Source organism: Cervus canadensis, chromosome 1, assembly GCF_019320065.1.
Source record: "Cervus canadensis isolate Bull #8, Minnesota chromosome 1, ASM1932006v1, whole genome shotgun sequence".
Classification (NCBI taxonomy): Eukaryota; Metazoa; Chordata; class Mammalia; order Artiodactyla; family Cervidae; genus Cervus; species Cervus canadensis.
The window spans coordinates 51,649,937-51,675,660 of NC_057386.1; the positions used below are offsets into that span (position 1 = coordinate 51,649,937).

The following is a 25,724-nucleotide window of genomic DNA, read 5'->3' on the forward strand; positions in this document are numbered from 1 at the left end:
TGCAGGCACAGGGTGTTCAGGCGGCAGATGAGTCCTTCATGAACAAACACAGTTCCTCCACAGGGCTGCTTAAAGGCAGCCAAAGACCTGGGTTCAAGTTCAGGGTTCTCTACCCTTGACCAAAGCTTCGCTAACCAGGTAACCAGCTGTGTGACCTTGGATAAGTCACGGAACCATTCTGCAGCCCAGCTTTCTCATAAAAGCAAACGTGTAAAAACTGAGCCAGAATCTTCCGCTTTCCTGCCCACGTGACGGGGTGGCTGTGGTATAGACGTGGCGGTCTAAGCTCTGCAGGAGCACCGGGAACCATGCTGCACCCGCGCAGGTGCTCCATCGATTCTTCTCACCAGCACATGGGTTCACCAACTTTCGGGGCTCCCCAGACCCTGCAGTGCCTCCATCACCCAACCCAGAGTACCAGGAGGGGGTTCCTTAGCCGCCGTCCACTGGGCTATATGTACTGTTACTGAGTGCTCAGGGGCATCATTCTTCCCACCCCTCCTCCGGAGCCAGCGTGGGAGGGGGTCAACCAGCTCAGGGGGGCGGCACGGGTGTGTCACCTGCTGAAAATAATTCTGCTAATTTAAAATACCATTAACATGCTCCCACTCCATTCACTTTAGGATTAACTTATTCTTAGATCTGGGCTTCGAGGCTAGTCACTAATTGCACCAGAGTTGATTTATCAAGTGCATGGTATTTCTATTATAAAATTATTGATTAGAGCTGAATTATTTTATCCTCAACAGAGTTGGTCCGAAAGCTCTTGGAAAATGAATGAAGCTGAGGTTAGAGGCGGGCAGCTCTGCACATTATTATAAATTCACCAGGGTTACTGAAATCCAATGCTGGACCCTTTATGGGCAGAGTCCTGGCTCTCCAGAAATGGAGATTGTTAATGACGAACTGAGAAACGAGGGCCTGGTGCCCAGAGCACAAGGCAGTGACCGGGAGACGAATGTTCAGGGAACCCTGAACTTGCGAGGAAGTCTGGCTGGCTGCAGCAGCTGGTCCTAACAGGCCCCAGATTCTCTCCCCCTTTCCTAGGCGCTGGCTCTGTTCCAGAGAGAGGGTGGCCCCATGACCCTCCCCACAGATGGGCCATCTTGAGGTCACAACCCCCAGAGGATGCTTGCTGCTAGCACAAGGCAGGCTGGGCGGGGAAGGAGAGATGCCTGCAGTGCAAAGCCCCCACCGCCCGCTTCCTGGACGTTGGATCCTACTGACGGAGGCCCAGGAAAGCCACCTTCAAAAATAAAGGTCCATTTTCCCTTTTAAAAAGGAGCTGACAGTGCCGGAAACAACGCATCATGGGAAATAAGGGCTTTCTCGGGAAGGGATCTAGATGCTCAGACCACTGAAGGCAAGAAGTGTCACGTGCCTTTACCTGCCCTGATGCCTGCAAAAAGCAAACCTTCGAAACAGGCTTGTTGAAAGCAACACCATGGAACCCTGAGGCTCATGCTGCATCTGGCGCACACAAAACCCAGATCCTGCCAGCAGCTGGAGGCGTGTGAGAACACCCTCGGCCCCTAACGCATAGGAGGCAGAGGAGTCCACTGGGGACGTGGAAGAATATCCCAAGATAAAATCAGGGCAGGCCTGGGACCTACTCTCCTCCCCAAAGAGTTCATTTTATGGTTCAACGTCAACTATTTATTCTATCCCCAGACTTGCATGTTACTCTCGCTCACCTGACCTCCTAGAACGCAAACTCAGGATGTCCAGCCGCAGGGCAGCAAAGCCCTTTTCCCAGCAGAGCCAGACCCAGGCTTTAGGTGGGGGTGGGGGGACAGGGGGGGAGACTTCTCTGCTCTCTCTTCCTTCTGTCCCTACCCTCTTCTCCTGCTCCCCATTCTGGGTCAGTCTGCAGCGTCGGCAGCCCCGAAGCCTGCCAGCTCCAGCCATTCCTCTCTGCCCTGGCCCATGTCTACCCCCGTGAAGCCTGGGCCGGAAGGCTGGCTCCTCCCAGATCTCCCTTCCCGGGTCTCGGGCCCCTTGGGCCCTCAATCTGGACTACCCGCCTGCTCACATTCAATGCTGGTCCACCCCCCCACCCCGCACCGGGCCACACTCCACAGGCTACCATTTTGCATTTTCACTTCACACTGTTTTGGGGACTTCCTGGGCTCTGTGACTTTGGGGCTCTGTCTCCCCTGATAATAGGTGACTTGCACCCTGAAGGTTCAGCCCACCTCTGTGGCCTGCAGTGTTGTGTCAGAGCCACCAATCAGCCTGGCTTTCGGAGCGGGTCCTGGGTGGCAGCTACTGCTTCCATCAACTTACAAAGGTTAGGGTCATCTCCCAAAGCTCCAAGAGACCTCTGTTCTGTCTTATGACTCGTCACCACAAATGGAGGGGACACACTGCCTGGAGCTGGCTGACTGCACACGCGCTGAGCCCAGGGCAGAGGCTGCAGGACTGGGACGTCTTCCTGTGGAGATGGAGGCAAACTATGGCCTCCTCTTTGGATAGTACTGGTTCCCTCCCTCCCCTCCTCATGAAGGTGTGCCAATAATCTCCAAACCAGGAACGTTACCTCTCTCACCCCACCTGCCCTGTACCCCCTTCTCCCTTCACCAACCAGAAGGACAAATGCCAACCTTCACCAGGACCAAAAGTACCCCCCTCCTTCTGCAGACCGAGGATCTCAAGGTCTGAATCCCTTTCCCTACCATATTTCGTTTCCCCTCTAGCCACGCAGACAGGACTGCCACAGCAACCTGTATCCTTGAAGGTGAGCTGGGAAAGGACTCTAATAAGAGTAGAGGGCTTGGAGGAGCCCAGCTGTTAGATCTGTCCAAGTGAGAAAAGACCTGATCTGTCCAAGAACCATGAGGAAGACAAGAACAAGGAAGAACCCTAAGACTCCTTGCAACCTGGATTCTATCCTCGTTCGCTACAGTTGGACACGATCGAGAGAGATCTCGGTTGGGAAGGTTACAGCTGAGGGTGGTGACCCAGTTCCGGACTGGGGGAACAGGGAGTGTGAGGGGAGGTGGTGGTGGCGGATGGCGAGAACATGGATCCAAGCCCTTCGGCAACATTGAAAATATGGAGCCCCTTCTCTCCCTGGCCCCCACGCTATCCTGCAGACAGTCGGGCTGTGCCGAGCCGTCCGAGGCCCTGTAATATCAACTCAACAATGCATGTTCTACAACTACGGCTACGGCTACCAGAACATCTACTACAGTGCATGCATTTAGTTCAGTCCCACAGAAACATACAGTCTAAGAACAGGCAGGGGGTGTGAAATGTTTTACTGGACAACAGGTGTTTTGGAGTCGTAACTAATAATAAAAAAAAAATCGAAAACGAAAGTGTACAAAAAAAGACATTTCTCGAGAGTTGGATATGAGTTTGTTTCTTGAACTGTTTCATCTGAACAAGCAAAAACATGCAAACCAGCTGGTACTAACAGGAAGCTGGACACTGAGAGAGGATTAATAGTGTGGACAAACCTTCCCGCTGAGCGTGCTCAGAAGAGTGTTTGAGAGGAGGTGTGCAGATCCTAGTGTAAGAGAGGCGGGAAAGTATGCCTCAGAGACACTCTCACCGCAGCCCCAACCAAGCAAGAGAAAAGACAACAGAAACGTGACTCTCACACTCACCACCATCAGGAGCTCATGTCACTAGATGGGAACAAAGCTGGCAAGTGTAAAGCGCAGTAAGGGGTCCTGGCTTGGGGGGGGCGGGGGCTGGGGCCAGGCCAGGGCTGGGGGGGCCGGAAGCTCTAAGAGTGATACACAGACCCACCTGAGATGCCACCCAGAAATCAAATAGTCTGGAAATCTGACCCATTTCCCTCACCTGTCAGTGGAGTCCTTTGCCAATTTGGACTTAGGGGTTTTTTTGGGGGGGGTCATGATGGGACCACTGGAACTGAATGGATACGATCAAAATAAACAAAGTCTCGACTGAGCACAAGAAAAGATGACGTGTCAAACTTCCGGGTGAAGGTAACAGAAAAGTCACACTGATAGTGAAGTCATCTAGGAGTCGCCGGGACCTCCCGGGGGGTCACCGGGCCCACCCACCTCAGGGCCGGGACGGGCTGGCCGGGAGGAGCCGGCTGGCCCGGGCGCAGGGCTCCCGACCCGGGAACCCGACCCTGACAGAGGCAGTCGCCAAGCTGAGCGAATCCAAAGCTGTGCCCCACCCACGGCCCTCCGCAGGCGCTTCCGCTCGGGAAGCTCCCTGCGTGTCATCACGAGGAAGGGGAAAACCACACAAAACGGTGGAGCTAGACAAAAGCGAAAGTGAAAAGAGGGCCTTCCACAGTCGGCCTGCCCCCTCACAGCCAAGCCTGGGCACCCCTGGGGCGCAGAGGCCCCGCGCCCCGCTGCTGGGAGCGCCCAGCCGGGTGCGGCGTGGGACCCGGCTAGGGGCGGCACTGCGCAGCCTCCCTGAGCCCGCCCTTCCCTGCCAGCGAAGGCAGCGCGCTAGTGATGCCCTCCAACAGGCGCTTGCTCCGGGTTGGGGTGCGGGCGGAAGGAACACCCTTCTCGCCTGGGGAGGGGCTGGGGTGAGTGCGGCAGGGCTGCGGGAGCACAGGAAGGGAGAGGCGGACGGTCAGCCCTCCGGGAGCCCCCGCTGGCCCGGGGCGATGCACACAGACTGTGCAGCCCTCACACCTCTGTCACAATGCCAGGGGCCACGATGAGAGGTCAGCAATGGGCCATCCTGCCAGACCTGGCGTCCAGACCATGTTCCAGAGGGAAAGGGCGGGGGGCGGAGGGGAGAGGAGCGTCTTTATGGGTCAAACTGCACTAATGGAGCGGCAGGCAGTTATCTTCCTTCCCCAGCTGTGTAACCCTGCTCCAGGTCCAAAGGGGTTCAGTGGGAGGGGGGGCGGGCTACCCTGTCCACATGTGGGCACATGTCTTACAGCCCAGTAACAGCTCTGGCTTTGGTCGACACAGCCTGGTCATCGCCCTCAGGCACCCGGGCAGCAGTGACGGGTGCCCTGCAGCTTCCTGGCCAAGCCTGCAAGTTGAGGGTTTGCCCCTTGCAGTAACTAACCCAGGCTGCTGTGGGCAGGGGGTCTGGGAGCACACTCCTGAATAGAATTCACTAACAGTGTGGTGATGAGCATGGCTGACCTAGAATGGCCTGTGGGAGACTTGGCTCCCTATGGAAATGGCTACAAATAAAACAGCACTGATCCTGAAAAAAAAAAAAGTGTGGCTGGAGATGGCGCTGACCTTTGGCGTTAGGAGTTAGCGGGGACGGGGTGGGACTCCTGCCTGGCTCTGGGGGTCTGCGAGAGGGCGGGGGTGGCAGAGCGGGGCAGAGGCCATGGGGAGACCACTTTCAGACTCACAGAGAACCCCATGCTGCCCTTTAAACTTGCCATGAAGTCAAGGAGAAGGGGGGCAGGGAGAGAGGCAGGGTTAATTCTGGGTTAAAGTTTAGTTTCATAATCCAAGTTACAGTAAGAGAGAGACTGAGCGGAGGAGACATCCACCAATAGCATAAAAAATCTCGTTTCCTTTAGTCGTCCCTCCTCCCAGGCACAGGCAGGACAGAGGCTTGTTTATACTGGTACCAAAAAGTGCTCAAGTTAAAAAGCCAAACGGAACAGGAGCCAGGAGGCAGCTGGGCAACCCGCTCCCAGGGCAGGGGGACCAAGGGGCCCTGGCCCACAGGCCGGGGGGGCTCTGGAGGCTGGCTGGGCAGGGGGCAGCCAAGGAAAGGTGCCCGGCGCGCAGGCCCAACGCTCTGGCTAACTGGCCCTCAGCAGCCCCAAGAATTCCCCAGCCCTTCCAAACAAGCCCCCAGTGGGCAGCTCAGGGGAGGGGGTCCTTTGTAGCTCGAGGCAGTGCCAGTTTGCATGGAACGGATTTTTACTGACGTTTCCAAAGGGCCTCACTGTGCCAGTCTCTTACCCGCGAGGGTTTGGGTCTTTGCGGCCTTTGCCCTCTAGGCTTTCGATGGCCCTTTTCGTGGTACCCTCACCAGCATCACCCTCCGCCCCACCCTCCTCCGAGCCCTGTGATATCAGACTGAACCCGCTTGGGTTCTCCAGCTCCCTGGCCACAGGGTGTGGGAACACAGCTACCAACCGTGGCTCCTGGGTCTAGGAGGTGCAGGGTCCTCTGGGGGGCTGGGCGGCTGGGGGAGGCCTGGAGACCTCGTGGGGCACAGCGCTCAGCGGAAGCCCTGCCTGCTCAGGAAGGCAGAGTGTCTGGGGGCGAGGGGCGACGGCCCAGCTCTGGCCTGAGCCCACAGGGCCGCCGGGGAGAGGTTCCCGCCTCACCCCGGGGTTTCCAGACCTTGTCAGAGGTGGGATTTGGACACCCAGTGACTTGGGCAGCCTCGTGGGAGGAGAAGCCCCAGTTCCCTTGCAGCTGGAGTGCCCGGAGTTCTGGGTCTGCGCTAAGAAGTGGGCCTGGGATGGTACGGTAGCTTCAGGAAGAATGGCTTTGCTCCCTGGGGCCAGGCTCGGCCCACGTCTGACCCTCAGGGACTGGGGGTGGGGGTGTCTGGCCGGGTCAGCAAGCCCACCTGTGGAGTGCAGCAGGGGTCGAGGGGGCAGGAACACGCGGATGGGCTCGGAGCCTCCCTTCACAACCTAGAGCTTCTCTGTCTGGGTCAGAGATGCGAGGCAGGGGGGCCCTGTGAACCAGCAAAAGCCAGGGAGGGAGATGCCCACGGGCGCCCTGAGGCTGGCTGTCCAAAGTCCAGAAGAAGCACACCTCTCTCATCTGCATGACAGAGTCCTCGCGGCCCTGCGGCCTGCAGGCCTGCCACTGCCACCCCCCCCCGCCCCCCACCGTGGGGCTCCCCCCTCCAGGCCGTGGTGAGAGTGGGGGACAGACGCAGCCACACAGATCCAACCGGGCCGTCACGGTCCCTGCACACGGGGCATGCCTGGGAGCCGCCGGGCCCGCACGCCTCCCTACCTGAGCCTCGCGCCGCCGCCACTGCTGCTGCCGCCACCGGTCCGTAAGCCGCTGCCGGGAAGCCTGGCGGAGAGAGGGGAGCTGGGATGAAGGGGGGCCCGCTGGGGTCCCCCGAAGACGCGTCCCATGTTCAGGCCCCCACCCCCATGGAGAAGACGGGGTGGGGAGGGGCCTTCAGGAGGGACACAGATCAGCGGCTCTCAGGCTTCTGGAAGGCCCAGCATCCCTAGGTGTGTCTGAGTCCCACCCGTCTGTCACCCCAGAAGCTGGTTCTAGAAGGCACACCAGAATCCTCGGGAGAGAGTTAGGAGGAACGTCTCTCGGGGGCAGGGCGAGCTCTCTGTGTCCCTACACTGGTACCCTGGTGATCCCCCAGGGCTTGGCCAGAGTTGAGGGCAGGGTCACAGGCGGGGGTCATCCCTGAGCTGCAGGCGGGAGGCCCCAGGCATGGCCTCTGGGCCCACAGGCACCTTGGCCAGGAGACGGTTCAAGTCTAGCTGCCCCACTGTCTTAACTGCAGACCTCTGTGTCAGCAAGGTCACAAGCCTAGGGCGAAGCATCGTGGACGCCCAGCTCGGGGAGGAAGTGTGGGGCGGCAGGGACCCACGTGGGGAGAGCCCTGTGGCTCCCACGGCGCATTGTGGGGTTCAGATCTGGCTCTTCTGTCTGAGCTCCACCGACTGGATCAAGTGGGCACTGAAGGGTCTCCAGGGTCTCGACCAAGCCCTTGTGCTTCATCTGACAGCGCTCCAGGCAGCAAGGCTGTCCCAGCAATGGGACTAAACTCCAGGACAGGGTGACCTAGTGTGGCTGCAGAGGGTCCCAGTGAAGGAAGAGGAGGGCAAGTCCCTCCCCAGGGCTTCTCTTGGCCATGAGCATGTGTACACACAGCCAAGCCTGGACAGACACCCCCCATCCCCAGGCATGGAATAGCCTGCCTCCAGGCAGACACTTACGGGCCTGATCCCAAGACCCACTTCCTGTGACTGGTTTTAAATGATGTGCTAGAAGCCAGCAGCAAACAGCCCAACAGAGGAGCTCAGCATTGGCCATTGAGCCTTCCAGATAAGGAAATGCTAACAGGATGAGGGGGTGGGGGGGACATGCACTGTGGAGGGTGGGGGGCAGGGGAGGAGAGAAAGGAGAGAGCCGTTCCCCAAACACAGCGAACTAGAAGCCCACTAATCACTAAGACTATCGCCCTAGCTACACGGAACTACTGGGGAGGAGAGAAGTTCAAAAGGGAAGGAGCTATTCTAGAAACGTCAGGCTAAGCTACTGCAAATGCCAATGAAAAGAGACATACTTGCATTTAAATATGGTAATAGGGCTGTTGAAGGGGGAAAAAGAAAGATCCAGGTGAAATAAAAGTACACGGCAATGACCCCTGCCGAGACCAAGGAAGGGACTCCCCCACCAAGTCCTCTCCCCATCTCTTCCGGGCAGGATCTAGATTTCTGGAGATGTGGGTGCTGGCGGAAAGTGCTGAAGGAAAATAAGCGAGAAGTCAAGTTATTTCTCCCCGTCGGAACTCTACATCGGGCTCCCCTGCAGGCTCCGAGCAGGACTCAGGGGACCCTGGGGGAGAAGGGAGTGGGCGGGCACAGAGGAAGGTCCTTAGGCTTTTGCACTCTCTCACTGCCTGCTTGGAACAGGTTTCCGCGGAAGCATGAAAAGAACGGTGGTGGTGGGGAGGAACGGAGAGGGGACAGACCTGGGGGAGGGGAGTTGACTCAATAAAAAGACTTCAACAAAAGGTCTATTTTCTGAAGTCGAGAGCATTTCGGACAGAAAGTCTGACAGAAAGAGGGAGGAAAAAAAAACCTTATCCAAGAAAGGAAATCCATTATCCTTAATCTCAGATAAAGGTTCCTGCTGGAGACTGCGCGGCAGACACTGCTGAGGGCTGGAATTTAATCTCAAGCATCAAAGCAGGGCTGAGCGGAGTGACGGGTGTTGAGAAGGGGGCGGGGGCAGGGAAGGAGAGCCTCGGGGTGTGCCCTGGACAGCTAGGCGCCCTCAGAGCACAGGGCCACAGCGCCGGCCCCAGCCTGGCCTCCTTGGGAAGCCCCGGGGAGGAGGCTGCTGTCCCAGCGCCCCGCGCGGGGCTGGCTTCTGGGCCCGCTTCTCCTGCTCCCTGCTACCACTCCTGTTGTGTTAGGCTGCCCAGCCTCACTGGTCATCTCAAACATGCTGAGAACAGCTAAGCCCCTGATGCCATTTCCAAGGCCAGTGGCTCTCCGTGGTGGTGGGGTTTGCAGGGGACATGCGAGCACAGATCCAGGAAAGAGGGGTGTGTGTGTGTGTCCCCAGGTGTGTGTGTGTGTGTGTGTGTGAGAGAGGCTCTGGGGCTGCTCCAGCCAGGGGCCCTCAGGGGGCTAAGCCGCCCCGAGGCAGTGCAGCCTGTCTCCAGGATGGCAGGAGGGATCCCAGGACCAGAAGCTTCCAGGGCTGGACCTGCGGGAGCTGGGAGAACAGGAGGAGGGAGCCTTGCAGATCCTCTCCACCTTGTTCTCAGCATCTCTCCCCAGGTCCTGGGAGTCAGCGGGCACCTGCGGCAGTCTCCCTCCTGGAGAAACCTCTCTTGTTTTATTTTTGAGGGGTGTGGGTTCGGGCTGCCCTGGCAGTGGGTGTTCAGGGCAAGGCTGCAGGGAATTAGGCAGCCCTGGTGGTGCTTGGGACTCCTTGTGACAGCTGAGGGCCAGGCAAGCGTGGCAGAGCCCCTGGTCCAAGAGTGCCTGTGGGCACCCTAGCACCCCACTGCCCCGATGACCATCCCCTCAGTGGCCGGGAATGCGGAGAGGGGCTCCCTCCCCAACACAGCCTGTGTGGCCAACGCAGGAAGGGGCAACCAGTCTCATCTCTGCGAGGCAGGTTAGCCCGACAGCCATGCAGACAAGGAGCCTGTCCGGGTTCAAATCCCGGCCCAGCCACCTGCTGGCTCAGTGATTCCTGGCAGGCTGCCTCCTAACCTTCCTGTGCCTTGCTATCTCCATTTGTGGAAAAGATTGACGCTATTAACTGGAGATTAATAGATGCAAAGTGCCTAGACGACTGCCTGCCAGGAAGTAAGCTTCAGTGAGTGTCAGCTGCCCCTCTGATGAGGCTGCCAGGTCTCTGTCCAGCCATCAGCCCTGCCCTCAAGACAGGGCTCTGCTGCAGGCAGGGCTAATCCACGTCCATGCTGGGCCACAGGGTCAGCAGGTTGTTAGCACACGGGAGGCCTGAACCCCTGTTGATAACACTGGGCTGGAATCTTTCATGACGTCCCAGCTTCATGCTGTCATTTCCGTGGAACCAAACTTCCATACCTCAGAATGAGAACGTGCATTCCACTCAGCTCTAACAATGGGCCAAGCTGGCAGGCTCGACGCTGGTGGCCTAATACCTCCCATTTTGCAGTGGTAAATTAGGGGGAAAATGTTTTGCTAATGAAATCTCAGGACTTGAGAGCTCCAGGTTGCCTACCTGGCAACTGAGGTGTTAGGAAGGTAGTATGCTCCTCTTGCTCTAGAATTTCACATTTAAAAAGAAGATGCTTGAGGGGTGGAAGACTGAAGCACCAATGAAGGAACTCCAGGCAGGGGCAGGTGCCACGCCTCCTGGGAGCTGTCATTCAGACCCAAAGACCCAATCTCGTCAGTCTGCAGTCCCTCCACCCCACCAGTGGGGTAACAGAGGAATCACTGGGGTTGGCATCAAACCCAATGTTCCACTTCTCTGCGTCAGAGTAGCCAGCTTCTTCCTCCTGCAAGGAGGTCAGGCCGGATGACCTCTAAAGTCCCTCCACCTCCGAGCCTCCAGGAGCCCATCTTCCTGGTGTAAGAGGGTGACAAACCCACGTCCCTCCATCATTGGAAAGGGGCCTCTGGGCTTGGCCCTTCTCACCCCTCTGGTGTCAGCAACCCATCTAAGTGAAAGCTGCTGCCATCCCACTGACATCGAATGAGATGCTTTTTCTGGACTTGCTGGAGCTGTGAGGTTTTACTGCAAAATAGAAGTCGATAGCACTTTTTTTTTTTTTTTGGGGATTTCTATGACCCCACACCTACTTTTATTCTGTGGCACTTACCCGTTTCTGCCTTACCTAAGCACAGTTATTTTTATGTGCACATCTGATTTCTCTTGCTGGGTGGCAAATTCTTCTGATGGGGGGGCGGGGACTGAGTCACGTGTCCCTCTTAGGGCCCAGCCCGGAGTCTGCGCGACAGCAGACTAGTGGAGCACGAGCTGATGACAGTCAGATGCCCAGAGGCAGTGTGGGAGGCACCGCTGTGGGTAAACTGAGCTCACAGGCAACGCCGCCTGCAGGTTCAGCTGCCCCTCCACCCCCGTGACCCTGCACCCCAGGGCCACAAACTCAGAGGCCCACAGGAGCGGGCTGGGAGCGTGATGAGCCCAGTGAAGGGTCTGTCTGGTGGACCCATCCACACGCCGCCCCCTCACTGGACCCACCTGGGGAGCCTTCATGAATGCTGAGGTCTGAGTCCCACCCCAAGAGGTTCTGACTTATCTGGTTTAGGGTGCAGCCTAGATAGGGAGACCCTTGAACGTTTCCTGGGTGATCCCCTGGGTGCAGCCAAGGGGGAGAACCTTTGGTTCAAAGGCTTTCAAAATTTTTAAAAGGTCGAACCTCAGCGCACATCTGCACAGTCTGTCTCCCCGCTGCCCTGGCAGAAGGGAAGGGCCTCCCGAGGCTATGATGGGATGTAACCCTCGTGGCCATCTCCTGTGAGAGCCTCAGCAGGGTCTCCGTTGAGAGCAGCGGCTGAGGGAGCCTGAGTAGGCAAAGAACCAGGAGGGGCCCCGTCCTGATCTCTGTAAGTCCCTTCAGGTCATTCTGATGCACTGTGGGGGCAGAGAACCCCTGACTGAGAGGGAGCCTTGGGGCCTCCTCGGCTTTAAGTCACACTGAAGGGCCCCACTGCCCTTCCATTGCGGTCATGGACCTGTTTCTTTGGATCCTCTCCCCTTCCTGGTTTGAGAAGATACTGTTTAGGCTTGGTTCTTACTTTCTGTGATCTTGGATGGGGGAATTCTGAGGTTCCTATGGCTCCAACAGGCTGTGGTTGTGGGGGGCATCTTTGTAAAATTCTCTCCTCTAATGTCCTTCATCCCCAACAGTCCATTAGGAAAGACAATTTTCCTACATTGTGCTTGCTCTGAGCACTCTTGCCCCCTCCCCCAGCACATCCTGCATCTCCAGGAGGCACAGAGAGCTGCCCAGGGTCCCTCCGAGGGTGGGCGAGGTCACCCACCCGCCGCTGCTCCAGGCTATTCCTCCTGCCCCCTTCTTCCTCTCACGTTTGGGCCCCAGAGATGCCAGCCATCTGTCTGCGCATAGCCTAGACAACAGAAACTTCCAGTGCTTCCCCAAACATGGCTGGATCGGAGAACATGGTTTTAGGCACTGCTTGCTGGAGTCCTGGGGCTCTTCTGGGGAAGCAGGAAGCAGAAAGCTCTACCTGGGGACCCTGACCCTGCATCCTTCTCCAGGGGCCTTTCTGAGCTGTGGCCCACACGGCCCTTGCTCACCTGGAACTTGTGCAGGGACCTATGTGAGGGGTCTCCATAACTCCCACCCTGCTCTTAGCTCCTTATCTACCCAATAAACCTTCACTGAGCACCTACCACTGAGTACCTTCACTGAGTACCTACTTATCACTGAGTACCTTCACTGAGTACCTACTTATCACTGAGTACCTTCACCGAGTACCTATCACTGAGTATCTTCACTGAGTACCTACACGCAGGCACTGTTCTAAGCACTGGGGTCAGAGCAGTGAACTGAACACACATGCTCCACCCTCTCAGAGCTTCTAGTCACTAGCCCGTGACGGGAAAGGGGGCTCCGGCTGTGGACCAGGCTGCCCACAAACCAACTCCCTGGGAACAGAGAGAAAACCGTCCACCAGGGTCTTGGGTAAAAGGGGAGCTGTGACCACTCTGCCAGGGAGAAGCGGGGATCGGCCCTGGACCCACCAGCTTGGAGCCAGGCCCTTGGCCGCTCTGTGGTCTTCTCACCACTGAGCTCAAGACCTGGGTGCGGCTATGTCAAATCCTGTTTGGAAAAGGGGGCAGCGATCAGAAGTCTGAGTGCAGCAAGACAGTGGAGTGCGGGAGGTGGCCACCCCAACTTTTCTTCCAGGATCCAGGACACAAAAGGAAAGGAATCGGAGGTGTTCCTATGGTTGGGATCTTGATCCAGCCCGCAAAGGTCTCACCATTTCAATTCAGTTTAAAAAAAACCCCACCAAGCTAGGCCCTGGCACATGAGACCAAGACACAGATCCTTCAAAGTCTTTTCAGACAGGACCCACCAAGTTGGGGGGTAAATCCTTCTCTTTCTGGGCCCCAGAGAGTTCCAGCTTTGGCCTGACTATCTGGGCCTTGTGGACAAGGCAAGGTTTCTCGGCAGCGCTGACCACAGGGCCAGCGTCAGGATGGCTGACATAACAGCTCTGCCCACGCTGGGCCTGGGAGGATACCCTGCTCATCCCTCTCTCTGGAGCAGGGCCGCAAGGGCACGAATGGCCACCGGGAGTCCACACCAAAGCCAGCTCTCGCTGCCCCGGGCCAGCAGTCTGCGGTCCCAGAAAACCCAGGGATGCTCACTTGCCCACAGGACAAACATCATCCTGTCTGAGACCAAGACCAAGACCTTCAAAGGGAAGGCATCTCACCCTTAGTTTCTAAGGAGACATCAGCAAACTGTCTTGCGAGTTTCTCCTTCCCTCTCCTACCCCTCCGCTCACTCCTCATAAAACTGTCATTTCTGCTTTTGAGTCACTGGCACAACTACCACCGATGTGTCAGGACAAGCCACTCGCCTGACCACTAGTCCTTCTAGAGCTCACTGTGCAGGTGACTTCTCGCCCTTCTCCTCAAAGTTCAGCGGTCCAATTGCAGGTTAGGAGTTGACAAGGTCCTCCCTGCTGGGTCTCTTCCTAAGCCATTTAAATCTAAATGCCTGAGCTCCTCGGGGGTCCTCTCTTGCCTATTTTCCCCAGCTGCACTCTTCATGGACTCTTGCAGGACCTCTGCACAATTACAAATGCCAACCCTACAGCACCCACTTCTGTGAACCAGGACAGCAGATGCTTGAGTCTTGAGCACCCCAAGACTTTCTGCTGAAAGACCCCAGGCTCCCACATTCGGCCCACCATCTGTGAGTAAAGTAACAGCTCTGACCTCAAGCTCCCTCCCCTGTAAACGCAGACTCCTTCACTTCCTGACTCCTGAGATGGGCTGTTTCAGGTGTTGAATTGGTGGCCCACCGGATGGTCTGGGCTTCGTGGGGGAGATCCCAAGGTGGAGGCAGTGGGAGGCATTCTGGGGGCTCCAGGCAGCCACTATTTACCAACCTGGACAGAAACTGGTAAGTCAGCTGGTAAAGAATCTGCCTGCAGCTCAGGAGACCCCGATTTGATTCCTGCGTCAGGAAGATCCCCTGGAGAAGGGACAGCCTACCCACTCCACTATTCTTGGGCTCCCCTGGTGGCTCAATGGGTAAAGAATCTGCCTGTAGTGTTCGCTGGGTTCCCAGGGAGACCTGGGTTCACTCCCTGGGTTGGAAGATCCCCTGGAGGAGGGAAAGGCTACCTGCTCCAGCACTCTTGCCTGGAGAATCCCCATGGACAGAGGAGTCTGGCTGGCAACAGGCCATGAGGTCGCAAAGAGTTGGACACAACTGATGGACTAAGCACAGCACAGCATAAAGAAAAATCGTTACAAATTTGACCAGCCTGCAGATCCTGCCACCGCATGGCAGCCCTGGGTGAAAGGGTAAAGTGCAGACAGAACCTTCTCTGTGCCTTTGTCTCCTGACCTTTAAAAGTCGATGAGACACTGAGAATGTGATCACGACCCTGCTGATAAGAATAACACCTGGGGCGTTTTCCATGGCCAAGAAGCTCTCCCTGTGACACCCTGCCCTCCCGGAAGATGTTACTCAGTGAAGGACTCAGGTCCGGAGAAGTTAAAGGAAACCGTGCACAACGTGGTTAAAAGCGAGGTGGCAAAAACCCCACCTCCCAGGCTCACTCCTGTGCCATCGAGACTCTCCCCTCAGCCGCACTCTGCTCCTCTGCAGGCGCGGTTAACCACCTCCTCGAGGGGCTGCTGAGAAGTTCGGTGGAAGGGCGGCACCAGTGGCCCGTTATCTGTCACTGGCTGAGCTCTCAGTAAGTGGAATAATAACTTCTGTTCCTATTTTTATTATTATTGCCCACGGTGATAACAGTAGCGTAGCCTTCCTATTCTAAAATCCTCTTAATTTACATGACATTTCACATCTGAAGGGCTTTAATAGATCATATTTATACTTTGCTTGTGAGTGATAAGGATACTCTCATCTGAAGTACAAGCTCTAATTTGGGTGGGTAATGTGGCGGCAGGAGGGCTTGCAGGGCCCCAGGGAGGGCCTGGCTGGGCTGGTCGCAGCCCTGGGACGGGGACAAGGACCCCGGAGCCCTGCAGCTTGCGCTCGCCAGCTGGACTGGCGATCCTGCCGCCTGGACTTGTCCAGTGCCCCCAGGCTCCTCTAGGAAGGGCTCAGCTAGGGCAGCCTCTGGGGGTTCTCCCAGCTCGTTCCTCTGTCCCCAGCACATGCCGTACCCAGCAGGGCGGTGTCTCTGCTCATCACTATCTCCAGCATGTAGGGCGGGGCCGTGGTACAGCAGCTGCTGGTGACTGTGCTGAACCAGTAAAAGGATGGATGGGGAGAAGAGGGGAACCAACAGGAGGGGGCGGGGAGGAGAAGACGGTGCTTCCTGCCCTGAGCCTCACCTGAATCCTGACGTGCTCAAGGCTGGTGCCCCCGGTGCAGACAAAGAAGCATGGACAGGCCCTAAAGCTGCTCCTTAGAGAGCCACAGGACAGGCCCCATGCCCTTCCCTGCAAAACCGGGGTGCCCCGGGGCCAGAAAATACCTCCTCAGACTCAGAGCCGGGCAGCAGGGCCTCTGTGGGTGTCAGCACCCCTGACTCCTGTCCCTGTCTCAGAGACCGCATCTGGGTGACCCCCTCCAGCTCACAGGAAGCCAACCCCAGGGCAGCCAGAACCCAGGGCCCACTGGGCCAGCTCAGTGCTACCCACAGACACCCCGAAAGGGACCAGCCAAAGGGAAGCATGGGGGCAGCCTTTCTGGTGCACAAAGTGTCTGCCTGTGAGCTGCTGCATCTGGGAAGAAGCAACATCAGGTTTCCAATGCCAAGGCTGGTTGTCTGGCTGTTCTGGCCCAGATGATGGGACAGCATCTGCCCAATGGAGGCAGGGAGGGAAGACGTGCAATGCTTTTGTGCCCTTACACTTGCTGACCCCTTGATGTGGAATACCCTTCCTTCATCTCCTGCCTGGCAAGCTTCTACTTGTACTGAAAACCCATCCAGATGGTACCCCTTCCTGACAGCTTTCCAGGCAGTCAGTTATTACTCCTCCTGCGCCCCGCCCACTCAGACCACAGAGGGATACCCCTCTGTGACACCTCTGCAGACTCTGACTTCCTCCCTGGGCTTAGGACCCCTTCCTAATGCCCAGAGTGGGTCCTGATGGCAGGGTCTAGTGCTGTCCCACCCCCAGCTGAAGGCGCAGGAGCACGGGTGGTGACACCATTGGTTGCCGTTTCTCAGGAGCAGGGGATCCAAGCGGACCAGACTCAGGGCAAAGGTCTCCAGGCAGGACTCCGCGCTGACTTTTCAGGCTGGGGAAGGGGACAACGCCCACCCTGGCCTTCGGGCTTCTTCTTGGCTGTCCTGGAGGCTCGAGCTGCCCACCCCTTAGGCCTGGCACTGCCGTCTGCCCACGATCTCACACTCTGTAATTTGTTGTTGCTGTTGTTTTGGGTTTTTTAAGCTGCAGTCTTTCATTTGCTTTTGCTGACAGAAATGAAAACTGAAGGGCTTGAAGAAAGGTGATTATGTTCCTGCTGGCGGGCTTACGGGGGCTCTGTGAGCCTGGTGGTACAGGGCTCTCGAAGGAGTGAGAGGGGCATGAGGATAGTGCTGGGGGAGACCGGGTCTGGGGGGCTCCACACGGGACCACGTTCTCAGCCATGGAGAATGGCATGAAGCCACGCCCACTGCCACCCCCACGGCTGCCTGCGCGGGATTGGCCGGGCCACGCCCCCTTCCAAAGCAGGAGAGCATGCCCTGCCAGAGACCCTCTCAACAGCCTGAGGAAGGGGATAGGACAGGGGTCAGTAACCCCGCTGGACAGATGAGGAAATCAAGGCCCAGAGGTGGCTGGCCTCTCCCAGCAAGCCAGGGGCAAGAACTTGGTCCACTGACTCCCCTTTGGAGAACAGGGTGCTCTGGCCCCGGCACCCCGAATCACATTTCCCTTCACTGATGCAGAGTTTCAAGAGGTGCAGAAAGCTGATCAGAAGTGAAACCCACAATCCCTATCGATTCAGACTGCTCCAGCTGATGTCCACAAATGCTTATTAAGCGCCGGTTAGGCACCACGCTCTGCTTTTCTCACTGGGGAAGAGCCTCCGCTTCTAATTCTCCACGCACAGGTGGATGCGCGGGAAGGTGGCCCACCCGCAGCTCACGCCAGGATCGGGATGTGCTGCTGAACTCGACTTCCCTATCTTCTTCCAAAGCAGCAGTCGCGCTGTCCTGACTGACCTGGACTTAATACCCAAATGAGGGGATAAGCCCCCCAGTCTCCACGGGGCAGGCAGCATGGGAGTGGGCGGACCACAGGAAGGGCTGGCTTGCAAGTTCGAGCCTGCCTGCGGGTCCTGTCTGTGAAGGGGCAATGATAGAGATGAAGGTGGGGCTGGAGGGCGGTGCAGATTCAAGGCTGGTGATGGAACAGATGCTGGGTTGGGAGGGTCATACCCTACCAAGGGAGCATCTCTAGTCACAGCGCTGAAACCCCGGGCTGTGGGCCCCCGGTCTCTGTCAATGGACCTGGGAAGCCAATGCCCATTTTGGCATTTCTAGAAGAGGTCCCCTCCAGTGAGGCCCAGCCATTGCTCACTGACAGGGCCCCGATCTGAAGCCACCCAGGAGCACCAAGCCAGGCAGTACCGGCAGAGCTGAGGCCCTAGCACCACATGGTCTGCCAGAGCCCCCCTCGAGGGCAGTTCTGGGGCCTTGAGGAAGGGACTCGTTACAAACTTAAGTAGGAGGAAAATCCTTACTTTAAACTGATGCCCAAGTGAGGGGGCATGCCTAGCCACTGGTCCTACGATTCCACCACAGTGGCCCCACAATCACCTCCCCGAAGTCACAGAGGCTGGGAGGGAGGCTTGCTCCTTTCTCTCCAAGAACCTGAGCAGAGAAAACAGGTTTCTGGTGGGAGTGCAAGCGCCGGTCTCCTGATCAGGCGCTGAGCATGAGGGTCTCGGCCGGCCACCTGCTGGGCTGGAGGAGGGGTGGACGAGAGGTCCCTGGAGTCACTCCCTGAGGCCCAGGGGACCCATCCAGGCAGGACCCCAGGCCTTTGGCAGGGCAGCTGCCAGCGTTTCTGAACACTTCTCACATCTTGTAAACTGGAAACAACTGACAGGTTGGGTGGGAGCTGGTTGCGGAAGCAGCCCCTTTCCTATGGCCAAGGCTGCTTTCCCTGGTCATCTGGCTTAAGAGATCTTCTGCTGTCTTCCCTCTGTTTTCCACATTCAAGCCACGGCCCTCAGCTCAGGATAAGACAGACCCCTAAGCCTTGGTCTTTGCTCAAAGACCAGACAATCTGACCCAAGCGTCCATTGCAGAGCCTTGGCCAAAGATGCACTATAGCAGATTCTCCCCCAGAGGAAACAGCATCAACGTGAGCCACGGCCCCTGCCCTGAGACCCACACCCTCCATGTGGAACAGAATGACCGTCTTTCAGAATGACCATTTTTCAGAAAAAACCATCAACCAGCGTCTGAGAACCATCCGTCATTAGTCTGGAATAAGCGAGGCAAAATATGCAGTGAGCAGGCATGACCCCCAGATCCGGCCACCATGCAGGCACTGCTAATCAACCACAGCCCCCTTTCTGCTGAGCTAAGACCTGGCCTCGTGATTCTTCTCAGGCCAGTGCTGCAGGAAGCCAGTCCTCATCAGTCAACATCAGCACCTGGGATGAAACCAATGTTCATCGCTGAGGAGACAGAAGCGCAAACCGGCACTTTCAGAACCAGAATCCCAGGGTCTCCCCACCTGGGACCTGTCGCACCTGGCTGTCCCCAGACCATCGCCCGAGGAGGGAGGTGTGAGCATGGAGCCTGGGGTGCTGGCCTGACCCCCCTGACTGTCCCAAGGGCCCCGAGTCTGAGGCCACTCCAGTAGCCAAGACTGTGGCTGAGACGCTTTCTGGTGGTTGGGGCCGAATGAAGCCGTGCTATCCCCGGGAGAGCAGAAAGACCCCCAGAGGGCCACAGCCAACCTGAGGCTGGGGAGAGGAATAGAGCTCAGAAAGGAGGTGGGGCAGTGCAGAAAGAGCGGGGCAGCCTCCTAACGCACCTGCACACGCTCCTCACTGCCCCCTCTACCCCTGCAAACCACTTCTGACTCGCTTTGGAGATCTGATCACATCATTCCTCAACTTAAGAGTCACTAAGGGCTTTTCATGTGTTTTGGGGATCAAGTTTGTGAATTCCGGAACCTGACAACACTCAGCCCTGCCTCCCTCTCTAACTCTGTCTCTCCCCTACCCCCACTCCAAGATGCTCTTGTAAGCACCCCATACACTGAACTGCTCTTAATCCCTGGGACCTGCACCACATCCTCACTCAGGTTTGTGGCAGAGATTGCTAAGTGTCCCCTAATATCTATTTCACACGTCTTCCTTAATACCAGAATCCTGTTTTTAGCAGTTACATAGCTACCAGGAAGACAGACATTTCTGAGGTTCCTCAGCAGCTCAGTCTGGCCATATGACTAAGGCCTGACCAATGGGATCTAAGCAGAGTGCCACACATGACTTCTAAGAAGTGTGATTAAAGGGAAGAGATGTGTTCTTCTGGGATGAGTATGTAATGGCTGGAGCTTGAGCAGCCTCCTCAGACTATGAGATGGAGTCTTGTGTTGAAGAGAAAAGAACACAAAGATGAAGGAAACTCAGATCCCTGATACTGCAGAGCGACATCCAGGTTTCTTTCACATTGGAAAGAAAAAACAAATTTTTATTTTGTCAAGGCCATTATTATATTATTTTCTTTTTAAAAAAATACTTGATTCAGTGTCTAAGCAAGTTATTTCTCTGCCTGGGGGTAATCTCTTCTTTTCTTTACCCATCTCATTTTATTTCACTTGGTAAGACCCAGTTCTGGTGCCACTGCAGGCAGGACTAGCAGCCTGTCTTTGTCCTCTCGTAGCAGAAGAAGACTCCCTCTCTCTAGCTAAGCACCTGTCCCAGGATGCCCAGTGGGTTTGATCACTGGTTCTCTCTCCCTCAGCTGGACCGTGAGCATCCTGAGAGGGAGCTTTATTCATGTCTAGATGTTTGGTACCTAATCCAGTGCCTGGTGGTCAGTAAATGGGGAGGGAGGGATGAGGAAGGCTGAGGCAGGGAGTCCCAGTAAGTCTCCTGGGGATTCCCAATCATTCCTTTCACTAAGTAGATCCCCAGCAGGCAGCTTCATTGGGGGTGATGAGGAAGCGAAAACCATTCTGGAGAGGGACAAAACACGAACAGTAACGCCCACTATTTCTAAACTTTCAGCATTCTCATATACACAACATCCCACTTAATTCTAACCACCTAGGCACTGTTACAATCTCAAGGGCTCAGAGCACTAGGTCACTTGCTCAAGGTCACATGGCTACTACGTGGCAAGTGGGACCTGGAAATGAGATCTAGTTTTACATCCAGCAACACAGGTGCCTCCTCGGATCTGCACGGTATAGGGGAACTTGGAAAGCAAGCCACGTGCAAGCCACATGTTGGCTGGTGTGCAGAGCGCGTGTGTGGGCTCACACACAACTGGTGTACAGATGGCAGGGGCTCCAGATGTTCAGCGGTGTTTTCACTTGGGGGTGGGGGCGAAGGCAGAGGAAGGAAGGGGCGGGGCAGGCAGACCACGCAGCTGCTGCAAGCCAATGCTCCTCCATGACTCAAGGAGAGGGCCATCTCAAGCAAGTGCAGGAGACGAGAGGAAGCAGAGAGGGCTGGGGGCAGAGACCGTCAGGGCAAGTGCATGTGCTTTCAGAGGCCACACCAGACTGTCACTGGTGCCAGTTATTTAGTGCATTCACCTCCCCCGGAGTGAGAACAGGGCGCTGTGAGGCTGAGACACGGCTGCACACAGCAAGTCCATGGCAAACGTTTTATTTTTCTACCTCAGTTGCTTACAGGGGTAAAAATAAAATGTCATTAGGGAGAAGCACAGATGAACTATTTACGGAGATGAAGAAAATTCACAATGGCTAGAACGTCTGTGAGGTAAGTATACTAGCACAAGTTCACCAAAGCAAAGCAATTCACAGCAGAACAAAACAAACAGGAAAAAAAGCCATACAGACTTTAAAAAATAGCATCTATGAAAAAGTCTGTGGGAAAAATAAAAGGAAACTAACCAATGACGACATCAGGCATCTTTAATGAGATGAGCCAAACTGCACACGTTGAGTCTAAAGGATGTGTGTGCATGCTTGTCGCTAAGTTGTGTCTGACTATTTGTGGCCTTATGGAGCCTGCCAGGCTCCTCTGTCCATGGGATTCTCCAGGCAAGAGTACTGGAGTGGGCTGCCATTGCCTTCTCCAGGGGAACTTCCCAAACCAGGGGTCAAACCCATGTCTCCTGCATTGGCAGGTGGGTTCTTTACCACTGAGCCACCAGAGACACTGACATTCAGACAGTTGGATGCGCTCACATCAAATGCATCTGATGGAAGCACGCAGGTCCCTTTTCATAAACCCTGAGGGCAAACAAAGGGTGATTCCTGAGGGGCCAACTGAGCCGTAGCTCATTAATCCATGAGTGGGGAAGTGGATGGATCACGATCATGGGGAAAGGAAGCCCTCTGGAGTCCTGACTTGATCAGGATGAGCCCTCTATACTCATCCCCTCTGACCCCAGTGGGCTAGGAGGCCCTTGAGGCCAGCAGGGAGTGCAAGGCCAATGGACAGCCAGGTGGGGGCAGAGGTGCTGGGGAAGAGGGCCCAGGTGGACGGTGCCCACAGGGCCTAAGGTGAGGCAGCACCACGGTGCCTCCATGGCCCCTTTCCCAGAGATGAGTGTGCATTATTATAGCAACAACCAGAGAGGCTGGCTCCAAAAGACAAAGATATCCAGATAATGCTGATACAAATTTTCTTCCAGATTACATTGTTCACGTTAGGATTTACAGAACAATCTGTGTGCGTGTGTGTTCACTTCTGGAACTGTTCACCACAGGATGTAGCGGACAAGTCACCTATCCTCCACCTCTGTGGGCCAGCACTGAACAGCCCATCCATGAAACGCCCCAATAAGCCTATCTGGTAACTGTTTAAAGCAAGCTGATGCCTTCTCCCTAGACTCCCGTGAGGAAGCGCCACACAGCTCGTGAGAAGCTCCCCTCTGGCCTGCTGCACTGGGAGGGTGACGAGTGGCCTCAGTGGGGAGGGACTCCCAGTGCGGACAAAAAGCAAACTGGGAGGGGACTGGGGGACAAAGCTGACTTTAAGAACTGCGTGAAGCACTGGGGACGGGAGTCCTTCCCAAGAATTACAAGTGAGAAAAAGAACGTTTGTGCAAACAGGCAGCTCGGACAGTGTCACGGGCACTGGTGGCAGCCGGGGTGGCCCTGGCCGGGACCCTGCTCTCTCTCTAGCAATGGAGCAAACCCCAATCTGTCACGCCTCTCTTAAGAGCTAGCTGATAAAAACTGTGTCTTGTGAAGCTGGCAACAGTCTGCAAAGTGAAAAAAGAACAGAAATTAACAGACTGAACTGAAATCAGAGAGGGGAAAAAAGAGAGGAAATGGGAGGAAATGGCAGAGGAAATGATCAGGATCTTAAGAATTCCAGCCCCCACGCCAATCCACGAGGGCAGGGGCAGGACCACACAGCGTACATCTGGGCTTGGGAGGAAGGAGCCGCGTCCCCAGGGGTGGATCGTCACTCAGTCTTTCTGGAAGAGAACTGCTCCCCACTCTAATCACTATCTGAAGCGGCTAGCCCTCTTGATGGGTGCATCTCTTTTCTATTTTCATAGAAGCCTAACGGTGGGCAGAGGCAGGCGTTTGTTAACACCAACTGTGAGGCCAGAAGGGTGTGCGACAAGCCCAGGTCAAATAGGCAGAGCAAGGACATCGGCAGATGAGAGGGGGCTTCACCGAGAGGGCCCGCTCAGGTGGAGAGGAGGCAGTTGGTGTTAAGAAACACCTGCCTCTGCCCATCGTTAGGCTGAGAAAGAACAGCAACGTCCCACCCATTAGATGCTCTGTATTCTGCACAGACAGTAGTTACTAGCCTGCTGAGTAAATGAAATGTGGTTAGTATGGTTGATGAACTGAATTTTCATTTTACTTAATTTAAATTTTAGATGCTTCACGTGGCTGGTGTGATTGATTGTACTGGACAGATGGATGCTAGAAAGAGGATGAAGTATGATAGTTACGACCCAGGCTACCCGGGTCCCAGTCTGAGCCCTGACCCTTGCTGGTGGCGAGCTCCCTGAACAGGGTCTCTATGTCTCCAGGCTTCAGGGTCCCCATCTGTAGGGGGAAATCCCGGGGAGGTGCAGACTGTGCCCGGCTTCCTGGCTTGGGATGCCTTGCGTCCTGCTCGAGAGGCCCGTGGCCACGAGAGCTGCGACGTGCAGATGAGCAGGGGTGGGGAGGTCAACCTTGGGGCAGCCGGGGACTCCTGCCGAGGGCCCTGCCCCGATGGGGAGACCACCCCGCCAGGGGGACAGGCTTGAGGGGAAGTCCCCCACTCACTCCTGCCACCTGAACCTCTGCTCTGGGATCTGCTGTTTGCCTCCTCCTTCCCCTTCCAGTCAGGCCCAGGCACCATCCAGCCCAAGCCCATCATTTACAGAAGACAAAAGGGAGGCCCCGAGACACTGGATGACCTGTCTGTGGCCTTGGGCAGCCAGACAAGGGGTTTTGTGGCTAGGTGAGGACCTGTCACCTGGAGGGCATGGCTCCCAGGGTCTCAAATGCCCACTTGCCTCCCCCATCACTCCCCTCCCCTCCTGAAGCTCAGACCGAGCATAGGTGGGACTGAGGCCCTCACCCCCCATGAGTCCCCATCTCCGCTGCCTTCAGAACGCCGCCCCCCTGGTCCACGTCCCGCCCCCCTGGCCTCCCTGCAGCTCAGGCCTCCGGGTCTGGCAGGACGACCAACCAGGAGTGGAAGTCCAGCTCTCTAGAGCCTCCTCCCACAGCACAGAACCTAAGGGAACAGAACTCTGATCCTAACATCTTCTCTAGAACTCCAGCTGTCCTTAGGGCACAAACACCCCGAGCTCCAACACATTCTTGCTCTTCTCCAGGTCTGAGAAAGGCTGGCTGGCCCCCTCTAGGGAGAAGCAAGCCCCATAAAACATCACTTCCTTCAGCAGCTCCCCCCAATCCCTACAGGGTCCTTGGCCCCTCAGGTGAGGGTCCCAGGCCTCCCTGGCCACATGGGAGCTGGGGCAGCCTGGGCATGTGAGTGGGCAACACCAGGGGCCCTGCCTTGAGTCTCTGATGTCCACGCAGGGGGAGGGAGGCTCTAACCACCCCTCCTACCACCACTCAGGATGGAGAGGAGATCCAAACCCGAGACACACCCAACACTCACATCAGAAGGATGTCAGAGCCGGAGGAGGGGAGGGGGAAGGGAGATGGGGTCCAGACAGCACGGCATGTGGGTGCTGGGAGGCAGAGGGCTGCAGGAAATCTTGGGTGCAGAGTTCAGTCCCCTCCCCAGGGACAGAGAACGAGGAAGCAGCTTCAGAAAGGGGAGAGGGAGTGGACAGAGGGCTCCCGATCAGTTCTTCCCCCCCACAAGTCATTCTCCGTGACCCAGCACCGGTGAAACACTTCAGTTAATCAGAAACTGCATTCTGACCCAGTTACATCTGTAGGCTGGTCTGTGAATGGACCTAAGTATGAGCTAGTTCTCCTTCGCCCCCTTCCCCCAATGCAGTCCCCCTCCCATGTCCCCAAAGCCCCAGGAGACAATACCACTCACCTGGGAACTGATAGCCATAGCTAGGAGCAAATCCAGGGTAGCCGCGGCCATAGGTTGCCACAAAGTTGGGGTAGCCTTGAACACAGAGAGAAAGACCATGTCAGTGAGTGTGGCTGCCTCTGGCTGGGAGGAGCCCGTGGGGGGTGGGAGTGAGGAACAGTGTGAGTTATTTTCCTCCACAAAATAACTTGTCTCCAGTGGGGGCTCTTTACCCAGGGCCTGGGTCGCCCCTCGTCCACAGCTGGGGTACCGCCATCAGCCTGCTGGTGATTAGACCCTATTTGGGCAGAGAGACCCCTAAAGCCCACGCACTTTCTTGAACCTGCAGAGTAAATGCCATGCGTTAGCCCCAGGCCCTGGGCCCGCTCCTGGTGCTGACATTTGCAGAGCTTACCCTGAATATACTTTACCTTAAAGCTATTGACAGTAGGAGATTAAAGTTCTTGTAATGCCTCCTCCTGAGGCAGCAGCGCCAGCACCATGGACAGAGCACAGGTGACGGGGGTGGGGTTTACAGTCTGGGGGCAAACTCAGGGTTGACCCTGTGCTTCTGGAGAGACAGTGGGCCCAGTGAGATATGGCCCAGGAGACGCGGGGACCCGGCCGCGTCCAGGCAGGGAGATGCCACCTTGTCTTCCCAAGGCCCTGGGAGAACTGGGAGGCCCTGGCTATAAACGTGCACCATGAGCATCAACACACAGCCTCGCCGGGCATTTCCG

At 56.5% G+C, this 25,724-nt stretch overlaps 1 protein-coding gene across 8 annotated transcripts in view; it reads right to left on the reverse strand.

Moving 5' to 3' along the window:
- Positions 1-25,724, reverse strand: part of MSI2 (musashi RNA binding protein 2) — a 399,418-nt gene that overhangs the window by 22,147 nt on the left and 351,547 nt on the right. For 4 of the 8 annotated variants that reach the window (XM_043483356.1, XM_043483336.1, XM_043483331.1 and 1 more), the window contains exons 10-11: positions 25,006-25,080; positions 6,906-6,968 (exon numbers count right to left, since the gene is read on the reverse strand). In XM_043483356.1, coding sequence (XP_043339291.1) covers positions 6,906-6,968; positions 25,006-25,080 — 138 coding nt within the window. Of the gene's footprint in view, positions 1-3,461; positions 3,512-6,905; positions 6,969-14,500; positions 22,736-25,005; positions 25,081-25,724 lie in introns of those variants that run through there. The other 4 variants (XR_006272279.1, XM_043483347.1, XM_043483366.1 and 1 more) reach the window with 2 other exon arrangements.